Raw genomic sequence first — 13,235 nt, forward strand, 5'->3', positions numbered from 1 at the left:
TCAAAATGGTAGTGTGCTTATTTCTGAGCAGCAGCCTAGTAGTGACACTTTGGGCCTTTGGAGAGGGGAAGTGGTGTTTGCACAAAATATTTCAACATCAGAGCACATGTGGATGGACATGATGACTTAGCAGATGGGAACGGCCAGTCAGCCACCCATCACGTTTTTCCTATGGACCAACATGCTGGCTGCAACCAAATCCCAGGCTGTTTGCTTTTACATGATTTTGGTTTTGTATCACAGATAAATCAAATATAAATAGAGATGAATATTAATATTGATAGTTAAACACCTCTAATGAATTGATATTTAGAACAATTAGGTTGTTTGCAGTGTCTTAAAGCATTTAGCACCACACTTGACATGTAATGAACAATGAACAATTTGCTTTCCCCTTTTTTATATTTTACTTTAAGAAGCTGGGCATTGTAGTTAAATTGATGTTTAAAATGTAAAGGGATTAACTTTTATACCTGGATCTCTGTAACTTTTAGTGATTTACAGTGATTAACACAGTTTGTGATATTTGCTTTCCACTAACTTTTTCTTCCTACAGTGTGTGGCCTTTCCTAGTGTTGGTAGGAAGAGAAATGAGGTGTGTATTTTATTTTGGCACTTAATATTTTAACAATGACAAAGGAAACTAAGCTAAAATGTTTATAGATTTTATAGGATTTTTTTTAACATACAAGGCTCATCCCAACTTTGAGAAGCTATGATTCAATTAATGCATTAGAAAAGCCAGCCTTCAAGTCTCTTGAGTAAGAGTGGCTTTGGTATGAAATCTCATTTCTCTCTTCACATTTCTTTCCTCCTCCCAAAATGATTTAGGGTCAGTGGAGTAGGGAAATGTTACATAAATTTGGTTTATCTAATAGGTTCAACCGAACAGAATAATGTAGTTACAGTTAAGGCTCCCAAATAATTGGGCCAAGTATATGTCTGGTTCTCGATTTCCAGGCTTAGATTTCCTAACTTCTTAGATCAGCCTCAGTATTGATGTGGCATTAGGGTGAAGTCACTTAACTCTGCTTGAGAATAAAATATGTTGAGAAATGGGTTTGGCAAGAATGAACTGCTAACAACCTTGCTGTCCTACTTTGTACCCTTTTTGTTGGTTCCCGTATTTTCCCTTTCTTTGAAACAGCAGTCATTTTAAGCCAGTAACCTTGCCATCAAACCTGCACAGGTACATGAGCAGTTTCAAGTTTTATTTGAATTACTTAAGTATATTACACTGAAGAACTAACTCTGCCTTATATATATATATATATATATATATATATATATATATATATATATATATATATATATATATAGCATTGAGGCTCACAGATCTTTTTAGATTTTTTCCCTCCCCTTTGATTACAAAATGAATGGAAATTTCATGCATTCTGTTGGGACTCTTTTTTAAATAGTATACAGCGTATTCACTTTGCTATGAGTAACTCCTGAAGCTAGAGATGGTTCCTAAATAAAGGACTCTTAATTACAACTTTGGTTCTTCATCAGACCCTCTTCTCCACACCAGCAAGTGCAGAATTGAAGATTGAAGTTCAAATCTGCCATTTGAAAGGGGACCTTGCAAATCTGTTTTATGTAATTATTGTTATAAATTATGAATATGCAGAGGCATCCTGTGGCATTTGTTTCAAAAAATTGTAAAGGAAAAGGCAAATTAGCATTAAACTTTGGAATGAATGGTTTGTGGTGCCTTTGACCATGGCTATGTTGCTTTGGAGGTCAGCTTGTTGACTACTGTAAGGTTTTAAAAGGATTATCCCGTGAAAGAGATTGGGAATAGTGTTTCTCAGGAGGTGTACAAAAGAAAAAAATAATAAATTTGCACATTCCCAATCTCACCTTAATCTTTTTAAGTATGATTAACTGTCAATATTTAAGGTACCCAGCCACAGTAGGGTGAAAAAAATTATGTAAAGCTAACCTACCAAATAAAGACCAATTTAATGTGGTTCTACTTTGAAGCAGAAATGGACTTAAGTGAAAGTATTAAGCACATTTAAGGATGTTGCTGCTAGGTGAAACTAACCCATTCATGTGGTTCAGTGTAGAATCTTGAGGCTTCTTTAAGTGCCATGTCTTAAAAGATGAGTGGGTTCGTACACTAAGGACTTAATTTCATTTAGCACCGCCCCCCTCCCCAAGTAAAGAAGTGTTTCCCCAAAGTCACTGTCCTTGTCACCTTAAAATGAGATAGGTTGCTCCTCAGAAGAAAGCAGAGTTTTGTTTAAACAAGGTTACACTGAGGATACCTGTACCCCCAGACTTTACATGGGACTTACTTAAAATCTTTTATAGGAGTTTGGCACTGTTTGTTTTTTAAGTTCGGGCTTTTTTAAGAGGTGAAACATCTGATTAGAGCTTGGTTCTCTGAGAGTGCTGGTAAATCTCCAGGTTAATTGTTCCCCCTTACCACAATTTCATTCTCTTGAATGGCTATAATATGTGCTGAAGTAACTTTATTTAGTAGCTTTACAGTCGATTAGAATGTTTTAAAAAGCATTAAACGCTATGACTGAAAAGGAAAAAAAAGGTCCTCTCCAGCAGTATCTACTCTTCTCCCTCTCCCAGAATCTATATTTTTTGCTTCTACCATAATTTTTGTTTTAAGATGGGGAATGAGTAGATATGAGAGTCCCACAAATTAATACTAAAAGTTCATATTGAGCTAAAATATAATTATACCTTGACTACAAAATTTTAAGGTTATTTTTATTTACAAGTTTTGAAAAATGTACATTTTTTACATGGGTTACTTGTGCAAAGTTAGATTTAGAAGAGTGATAAATGCACAAAAGGTAACAATGGAACATTAGACAAAAACATTTACAAGCCTTGTCCCACACTGCTACTTAAAGGTATTGTCTATCTAAAAGTATAAATATCCAAAGAAAGATTGCAAACTTTGACTTTAAGGTTCTTATAATACTGAAAGGGAGGAAGAAACTAAAGCATGCAGCTTTAACTGAGGATTTGAGTGGAAAATAGTTTGCTATAGATATGTTCCCTTCCTCGGATTAATTAAAACTCTAAAACATGATGGGGGATTATAAATTTGTTAATCTAGGGTAGCACTGCTCCTTTAAAAAGATTAAAGGATTTTCCAACCCTCCCTAGGTCAAAAACTGATTGTTTCCATTCCTCTGCTCCCACACCTCTTTAAAAATTGAAAACCCAGAGACGACTTCAGTATTCTGAAACTTAGCATGGCTGTGTCCAGTGAATACCTTGCAAGGAAAGGATGTGTCAGTTACAACTGATGCACTCCTTTGGCTGAGTCCTTTCTCATTCTCCTTCCTACCAGTAAAAAATGTCTTGTAAGCTGTGTTGGTTAGATCTTAGTAGCATAGCATTTTTAGCTTCCACTGCTCTTTCAAAATGGATGTTTATATGAATTTGTTCTCCTGTTTTCCATAGGCCTTATTCCAAAAATTCACTTCTAAATCCAACACAAGTGAAGGACCAGCCAGGATGAAACACTTCAGCAATCATTCTGTTAAAAATAACATTCTGGTCATCAAGCTATGCATAAGCACCACTTGTAAAACAATTCATTTAAAAAGCTTAGTGTACAGTACAGTAACACAATACTGCCCTACAACTGGAAATGAGATACAACAGAAAAGGAATTAAGCATTAGTAATTTTTGCACGTAACCCAGGTACAGTACATTTGATCTCATAGAGGGTGTTTTCTGATGTTTAAGGAGAGGGTAGAAGGGGTAGGAAAACCTTGGCAAGGGAAGATGGAAACAGCACAACAGCTATTTTGCTTTTAATAAAGTAAATGTAATGACACTGAAGAATAGGAAGGTGACAAACACATCAATATATATTTTTCTTATGACCAGCTGCTGCTTTTCCTGCACCCGGGTCAACAGTCACGCCAGCTCTGTTCTACTATCGCAGAAACACGTTTTTCATATTCCCGTTTGTTCTCCTGGTACAGCTGAGCAGCCTGGCTGTTTGCTGGACTATTGGGATTGGGTTCATCCAATAGAGACTATAGAGACAATTTGTAAAAGGTCAGTTCCTCAATGCAAAAAATAAAACTATATGTATATTCAAAGCACTCACTTGAGTTGTCCTAAGCAGCAGCTACATTTGCTCTCTTAGCATAATAACCCAGAGTTACATTAATCTGCTAGTAGCTAGGCAAATAAATATGTTTTCTGGTGGCTTAGGTCTTAATGACCTACCTTTCACTTACGACTTCAAAAACAATTCAATTGCTAATATAAACATATCAAAGGCCACAGTCACATTGAGGAAAATTCACCTGTATGGATGTTAAAATGGAAGACACATCATAGGTTGGACTCCAACGGTTCTGAAGTATGTCCAGACATATACTACCATCTGCATAGACTTAAGAGCATAGAAGTAGGTATGTTAAACATAATAAAACCATTAAGGTTTTAACATCACAGTCAACACAAGTATAGTCAAGAACACTGCTTTTGAGGCTTAAAAAGATTCCTAAGCTGCTTCTCAGTTACCTTCCTAAAAGAAGAGTCATAATCATTACTAGTGAAACCATCAGGATGATTGAAGAATGTCAAATGTAATTGGCATAAAACTGGAAGATACTTAGTTCTTGTTCTTCTGAAAAGATAGCCCTACTATCCAGGAAAACACACACATTTCTAACAGGGTCCTGAGTCATCCATAGACTTTGGGAAATTCATTCCACCAAATCTGTAAACTCTATCTCCTATCTGAAATAACAGAAGATAGCTCAGAGTTCACAAGGTTTCATTTTGGCATGTAGATAAAAAGATCTGATACCCTGGAAAATACTTGATTAACCTGAATAAAAGGCAAGCTGTTGTAGGTCTACTACTAGAGAGAGAGCGAAAAAGCAATTTGGTAAGTTAGAATCACCTGTGGCACTTTTCCACTCTACTCTACACCTGGGCCGCAACCACAGCCTCTGACAGTCAGTAGGCCTGGAGTGGGGCCAGGGCATCTGTATCTTTTAGATGTTCTGTGCTAGTGCTTGTCTGCATCCAAAGCTGAAAACTATTGTTCTAAATGCTAGTGAAAATAATTACAACACAAAACTACCCCAATCTGGCCTTACATTAAAAGGAAGCCTCAAGAGCATCCTTATTTTTGTTTAATAAGTAAATGATAAAATCATCAAAACCAGGAGGCTTTGAGACTCCCACAAAGGCAAAGTCCCTTCACTGCTTCAGTTCTCGGACTGCAGACCAAGACAGTAACAGACCACCATGAACAAGTTCAGCTTTCAGGAAAGAGCAAGAGGCCCAAACACTCAGGTACTACAGACAAATAAATAGGAAATGTGGAATATCTCCAAAATAAGCAGTGTAGTAGTTTAAAATACTATATTAAAAGTGATACTTGCCATTTGGATGAAACATCTTAGAGACAAATCTAACCGTAGGTGGCTTATTTGGATATTCTTCAGTGAATTCTATTGTAAGCTTAAAAGTTCCTGTAGTTAGAAAAGAAAGGTTTAAGAAAACATACTTATCACTTTGTCCATAGTACTTTGTTTTTAATGCTACATGACTTTTTTTTTAAGAGTATTAAATAACATAATGCAAAGATATAGGGTAGAGAGGAAAGAGACCAGGTAAGAGATACAGCTCCAGGGTTTGCTCTAAAAATGAACATCGTAAGAACCACCACCCAAAGGTGACTGCTTTTTTGTTTTTCCAGTATTCTCCCCCAAAGTTAAATACAGCCATCTTAAACTCAAAATTACTGCCTGCAGGATAACTTTAGCCACTGTACATTTAGAAGACATCCTTAAAATAACAAGCATCTAGAGCCAAAGTTTGGCCTTCCTCCTATAGAAAAACTAAAAGACCATGATAAAGGCCTGTTTTGATCAGCTGCTATCCTCAACTATCCAGTGATTTTTAAAATGGACTAGAAAGAATGAGAGCACAAAGGTTCAAAAAGCAATGCTAGAAATACAAATCAATAATCAAATTATTTTTAAAATAGCAAGGAATAAGTACAAAAGTGTTCACTGGCTCCTTTTCATGTGATAGCAAATCTATAATGAAAACATAATTGAATGTAAGCCAGAAAAAACTTCAGTCTCTTCAAAACCCTTAAGTATGACTCACAAGGTACTTCACTGTAAAACCAACTCAATTATTCACACTAATGGATGGAATTAATGGCAGAAATAATTTTAAAATCACATTACATTGCATTCATGTCTCCAGTAAATTTCTTTCTAATGATGTTTATTTACGTTACTACTGAAATGAATTCCTTTTCTTGAATATGTGCCAACTAAGGTAGCAGGAGGCCCTAAAGCACACTAGGTTATAGACTTATTTTAAGAAATGGACAAACTGGATCTCATTCAAGAATTGTTGGATGTTATGATTTGGGGAGATAATTTTCTTCAAAATGTCATTTTTCATTGGGTTTAATAAATTCAAGAAAACAACTGGACAATTGTTTTTTCCTAACTGAAACTTCAAGTATACTTAAGGAATCAGTTACTATCAGGTATAAAATGATGCATGTTATATTACATTACTCTGGTCCACTTAATAAATTACTTATTCTAATACAACAGACCACAGAGTATAATTTGTTACTGGTTCCATCAGAGTTAGCAATTTATTTCCTCCTTACTTCCATTCCTCCTTTTCATTTAAGAAAAAAAGAGAAGACTACAATCATTCTCCTGCTAGATCTGTCACATATAACAGTACCAAAAAGTTTGTTTTCTACCAGCAAGCTCATGGGAAACAATTTGTTAACAAAGTTGCCCCTGGTATGAAAATGTGTTCCAAAATTTCAAGAATAATTTAAAATGCAGCATATAGAGACATATTACATTCCCCAAACTATTGTTACTTCCTAAACTTGAAAGTCAGATCTAAAGATACCACATATTACAACTAAGGACAAGAAAAACATTTTGGAACTGAAAAACATGCTATAGTCCATCAGAACACACTTCACCTTTATCACCACCTGGTCATAACTCTTCCTATTTTTGAGGAAGAAATCATAGTTCTTCCTTTCCAGTTTTACTGATATTATAATATGCAAGAAAAAGTAGGAATGAGTGTTAGTTCAAAACTTTGAGCTTCTTTATATATTTCAAGTATAAACACATTTGACTCAGTGTTGAATTCCACTTAAATTAGAGCCTAGAGATTTATCATCAAAAAATTGCTCTAAAATTGGTCAGATTTAATAGCAATTGAAGCTCCCAGGTACTTTAAATTAAAATCGTCATTACACTTGATACATAAAGGTGGTAAAGTCATACATAAGTGGAAACAGTGGAGCACCATGGGGAAGAGCTTTGCAGTCAGATAGACCTGGGTTCAAATCCTTGCTTTGCTACTTGCTAGTTGTGAAACCTTTGGGGAAGCTGCTAAACTTGACTAAACCTCAAGTTCCTCATCAGTAAAATGGGGTTTATAATAGCACCTGCTACATAACACTGCTGTGAGGTTTCAATGAGGGAAAGATGCACAGTGATACAAAATAAGTCTTCATAAATATTTTGGCTACAATAATTCTACAGTTTCACATCTCTAGACCCAGCTGAAGGAGACAAAAACCAAAAATCCAAACTTCACTATCAGTCCAGAATTTATAATTAATTAATTCATAATTAAATAGTTCTTTTTCTTCCTGACCTACATCAAACAACCACAGTGAAATGCAAGTTCAGTACATATGCTGGTGGCTCACAAAACCCTTGACGTGAGCTTTCTGCCTACTGCTTGCCCAAAAGTTCAACAAGGTGGTTACCTAGCTACTAAAGAAGTTAATCAAGTCTTTTGGAACAGCTCATTTAATATCTTGAGGAGTGAAACAACCTGCTTATGTCTACTTGAATATAAATTAGGACTTACCTAAATCTTACTCAAAGTACACATTTTAAGGGATATTTCATACTTTTAGCTACCTTAAACAGTGAGAACCTCTTTAGTACAACCCTCAATGCAATTTCTGAGATCTAAAACAAATGTTAACGAAATTCAAAATCCCAGAACTAGTATGACACAAATGAGACTAGAAGGCATCCTCTGAATATTTAGAAGGGTAGGCTTTAAAATAACTGAAAACTTAAGCCTCACCATTATTGTACACAATCTGTACTGATTTTGTTCATCCTCCTGAAGAGACCAAAACATTGTAAGGAAAGTATCAATTAATCCATTTATACATAGGGACCAGGAAAATTATGTAAATGTGTGAAATGGCTGGTGTATGGCAACAGGGAGTGACATGGTTAAACTAGAGAGTGTATATTATGGCTGAAGACTGTCACAAGTTCAATTTTTTGAAAATGTTGTGTTGGCCAAAGAAAACACCCCTGCAGGTGTTTTCTGCCACTAGGCTACCAGTTTGTGAACCCTGAGGAGAAAGCAAAGTACATGCACTTAAAAAATTTTTTTGATGATGGAAAAGTCTCATTTTTAAGGTAATACCCAAATGTTCTTCATCATAGGACTCATCTACCTTAAGAACACCCCTAGTGGGTTTTATGTGATTCATTTTTAAAAAGACATGAAATTCTGAAGAATATTATCTATTATGAAAATCCAACCCTAGTATCTTACTACATCTATTAACAATTTTCTGATGATGTGATGGAGAATACCTTGTTCCTTAGCCTTTGTATTCAGCATACATACCAATATATTTTTATGAGGAAGTATTGTCTTATTTGGTAGTGTAAGCTCTTGGGAACACAGTCCTCTTACTTCAAGTGTGTGAAGTTAAATCAAAATACCTTTAAGAGTTCCTTTTCTTAAAATTTCATCTCTTTAACTAGGGCCTGGCTGTTCCAGAAACTCGCACTACAACTGGTTTACAAGGAAGCAACAAAAGTAGTTTGGGGGCTGTTGATTTATACAATACATTGGCAACAGCAATATCAACTATGCCACTGGTCCCTAATCAGGCTTTTCCAGTAAATTCCCTCACTGTAAAATAAGAGTCACTTTTAAATGGTGAAAAAAAAATTTTTTTTCCAGCCAGGGTCAGTGTTCTCATCACCTGAGGAAGCATCCATGGATAGCAGACTGCTCAGCAGAATCAACAGAAAAGGGTACTGTCATGTAGCCTGAGTAATTCCTCTCAGTAATGCCAGGGTGGAGATACACATCATCAAAAACAGAACCAGTCATGTCAAAGGTAGATAATGGATTACACAAGTACCTTTTCAGCTTATACCACTTAAAACAAGAGAATTACCTTTGAAATATTTAAAGTTGCCTACCCCCAGCAAAGTGATGTACTATTAATAAAGCTGTGCCCAGCATAAAGCAGTCTGAGTAAAATCAGGAGGAAAAAAGAAGCCAATGAAAATGAAGCCTGCTGGAGCTAAAGCAAATACACAGTTAATCTGCACATAAAGCTTAAGTATGAAGAACTAGCACCAATCTACCTAGTAGAGAAAAATTGGGCCTAGCTAGCTCTTGCTACAGATCAGTTCAAATTCTTTACTGCACTAAAGTAGTATGCCTTCAGGATCACACTCTCCTGCTGTCATTTCTTTTTATTGTGGCACTGAAGAGCCATGATGTTTACCCAGGGGGTGAAGGAGAGAGGAAGCTAAAAGTCTAGTCTACTAGGGAAATTTCAGTACTTGAGACAAACTATAAAACTGGTTGATATTGACCTACCTCACACTATCTTGTGGTTGGTAGCATCCAAAAGCAATCCAACTTGGTAACATAAATAAGTATGTACCTAGCAGTTTGCAGAAATGTTTTTTTCCACCTTCAAACTGAGTTATGTGCATATGTGTATGTATGTATATATGTGTGTGTGTGTGTGTGTGTTTGTGTATCTGTATATATATATATCTCAAATGCTATGTGACCAAAGGAAGATAAATCATTGACAATAAACCAGAAAGATAGTTTTCTTTCTTAAAATACCTCAAATATTAAAGATGTCAATCAGTAGTTCAAATACTTTTAATCATCTTTTAAGTGTATGAAAGTTTCAAAAACAATTAATTCCACACACACACAAGTGCACATAAAACTATGTCAGTGTCAATTTCCTGGTTGTGATATTGTAGCACAGTCATTAAAGATGTTACCAAAGGTAGGGGGGTAGGTGAAGTGTATACAAGGTCCCCCCGTATTATTATTTATTACAACTGCACATGAATCTATAATTATCTCAAAATAGGAGGGGTTTTTTTTTCCAAAAAATCCTTAAAAAGCATTAACATGTGTTTCTTTAAAAGTCAAACCTAAACCCATTAAAAATCATGTACCTGTAAGTACATGTAGTACCTTCAAGGAGGTTGGACACTGGTCAAGAGAGTACATTAAGGCTACCCTCAATTCTGAAGCTGCCTTGAGATTACTGACCATAAAGTCCTGATAAAAGTACATGCTGAAAACTCATTTAAAAATAAGAAACAATATTATATTCAAACTGGCCATTAAAGGTGCCATTAAAGCAGTGAGGCTGACAGGTATCCAGTGCCAGGTTGTAGAAAGCAGGCAGTTGTGTGCAAGGGATTCTTGCATCCATTCACCATCCCACAAACAGTTCCTGCCCTTGTACCAGAATTCTGAACCAGATGGTCCCTGGGGTCTCTGAGTCTATCAGCAAGTGGTTGGGTTGATAGTAACTCAGTATCTCGATGGCGGCTAAATTTATGAGAATCAAAACCCAAACCTCACAAACCCTTAGCAGCAGTGGTACGATGCTCCTTTTAAAAAGTGACTGCCTTACCCAGATTTTTTTTCAAAGAAGCAACGGAAAAGGTGTAGTTCTAGTCAAGCGGACAATAGCCAGCACAACATGCCACATACTGGATTCCACTCAAGCCTTTAGTAGGCAGAGGCTGGGGAGAAGCGGGTTTCTAAGTAGGAGGGACTTCTAGGATGGCTGGGAACCCTTTCCCCAGATGATCAGGCTCCTGAAAGGTGGGTAAAGAAACTCTCTTACCATCCTCAAACGGGGTTCCTTCAGGCCTGCAACACAGAGAAAACCCAGTCAGTCCCTGCTGCAGGGGCTCCCTTCACACCGGTTCATCTGAGGAGATGGCTATTCTGAGCTCTGCCCACTCCATCTCTGGTAAACCACCGCTTCCCGGGTCGCAAAGCCACTACACGCAGAGGTTTGGGGCTCAGAAACCTCGGGCAGGCCGCCGCGCCGAAGCGCCACCAGTCCCCGCCCCGCCCCCCTTATAACCCCAAACGGTTCCCCTGGCAGCGGGAACCGAGCTAATCGAGGCACAGGCTCCGGGGAGGCGCCTAGGCCCAGTCAGCCCCAAACCCTTTCCCTCTCCCCCCGCCTCCACACAGGGCCGGTCCCGGAGGGCACACCCGTCCCCCAGCTCTCGCCACCACCCGGAACGCAGACTCACCCAAAAATGACCGCGTTCCAAACCATGATGTTGTTCTCGGACGGAGCCCCGCTGACTCCGGCTGGAGGATCCTCCTGCAACCTTCAGGGAAACAGACAAGGGCCCCCGCGATCCAGCACCCGCGCCCGCTGTCGGTAGCCCAGCCGCCCGCCCGGCCCGCCGCCGGCCCCGCCCTGCGTCCCGGTCGCAGCCCCCGGCCCCTGGAGTCCCGGGCAGGTTACCTCTTGAAGTCCCTCATGAGGCGCCGCCGAGCCGGGGTGGACATGTCTCTAGCGGGGTCAGGGGTGGGGCATACACCGAGCTCTCGGGTCCCCGCGGGCGGTAAGGCGGCCGAGGAGGCTGAAGAAGCTGAAGAAACCGAGGGGGAAGCGCCCAGAGGAACAGCACTGCCTCTCCGAAGTCGAGGGTCTGTCTGGCGCCGGCTAAGCACCACCCCAGAGTAGACGGGGGCTGAACCAACCTGGAAGGAAAGGGCGGGGGTGGAACGTCGAAAGCCGGACAGGCCGTACCAAGACGGGGCGGAGGAGGGGGGAGGAGGAAAGTTGCTTAGGTCATTAAACCCCCGCGGGAGGCGGGAGACGGGCAGCGGGCGGGAGACGGGCAGCGGGCGGCCGGCGGGAGGACTGAGTGGGGTGAGAGGAGAGGTACTGGCCGAATCGGAAATAGACTGTAACTCACTAGGATTGGGTGGTGGAACGGGGTCCACCCCCACCTGCCAATTTTAAGACGAACCCTGGGAAGCTCTTTTCTGTTTTCCTTTTTCTATCCTTTTTTTTTTTTTTTTTTTTTGAGATCAGATCCCTTATTAAAGTGCTCACTGTGGCTGAGGGAGAGAAGAAGGATGGAAGTCCCGAACTCGACTAGGAGGGAGTGGGCGGAGGCAAAACCGGTTCTCCAAAAGCCGGAACTCTAGGGGGCACACCCCCTGCGGACTCGGGAGGCTGGGGAGGAGGGTGTGTGACTCGTTAAAATCACTGAAAATCCAAAGAATATCGACCTTGACTATGACGGGGGGCTGGCTGTGGGTCCCTTTTCTATGGGATAACTGTGAGGGATTGGAACCCAACATTTAGGCCAATGATCACCCCCAAAGCAGAAGGAAATGGTGTTGCTTGTCCTGAGGGAGGGAATGAGAGCTGGAGGCAAGCAGAATGAGGCTTTAGCTCTGGGCACTCACAATTTGGCTCTGGAACCACATTTCCCCTTGGCAGTTCAACAAGCCAAGCGGCTACTATGTGTTCAGAAGAGTCCAAGGTATGAGAATATCCGACTGCAGAGAATTGGAAGAGCAGTGAGTCTGAAGTAAAAGTAAGATGCACGCGAAAAAGCTGCAGGTTGCAGGGAAGAGTCACAGTTAGTATGTGGACCTGCAAAAGCAATAACAGTTTTAAAGAATAATTTTTAAAGGTCAACCCAAAATAACTTAGAAGGCAGGCAAAATAATCATATAAGAACCTTTGAAAATATGAGAAATGTAGGTTTGGGTTCAGTCATGGAGCATTTTGAATGCCAGGCTCATGGCTTTCTTGGAAGGTGGTTGAGCAGTAAAAGCGACTGTATCAGAGCTGTGCTTATCAGAGATAGGTCCCAGGATAGCAACTAAGAGACTCTTGAAGTATTCCAGGTGAGAGATACTGAATCTAGGCAATGACAATAAAAATAGAGAGGAAATGATGAATGGAGAGGACCTGGCAACAGACAATTTGGGGGCAAGAGAGAGGAAGGAGTCAACAATAGCTTGAGTTCTAACCCCCAAGATAACTGGGGGTTTGAAGGTGCCATTAAGCGAATTAGGGAATAGAGAGGGAGGGGCAGTTTGGGGAGAGGCAGTTTGGGGATTTACTGAGTTCATGGGACTG

At 39.5% G+C, this 13,235-nt stretch overlaps 1 protein-coding gene across 1 annotated transcript; it reads right to left on the minus strand.

Moving 5' to 3' along the window:
* Nucleotides 1–2,712: 2,712 nt before the first annotated feature.
* UBE2A (ubiquitin conjugating enzyme E2 A) lies at nt 2,713–11,865 on the minus strand. The gene is made up of 6 exons (XM_032476127.1): nt 11,598–11,865; nt 11,377–11,457; nt 10,956–10,981; nt 5,392–5,481; nt 4,300–4,388; nt 2,713–4,023 (listed from the first exon to the last, which is right to left on the minus strand). Exons 1-6 carry the CDS (start codon nt 11,639–11,641, stop codon nt 3,895–3,897), a joined length of 459 nt encoding a protein of 152 aa, XP_032332018.1. The 5' UTR covers nt 11,642–11,865; the 3' UTR covers nt 2,713–3,894.
* Nucleotides 11,866–13,235: the final 1,370 nt, after the last annotated feature.

This window comes from Camelus ferus, chromosome X (assembly GCF_009834535.1).
Source record: "Camelus ferus isolate YT-003-E chromosome X, BCGSAC_Cfer_1.0, whole genome shotgun sequence".
In the NCBI taxonomy this organism is placed as follows: Eukaryota; Metazoa; Chordata; class Mammalia; order Artiodactyla; family Camelidae; genus Camelus; species Camelus ferus.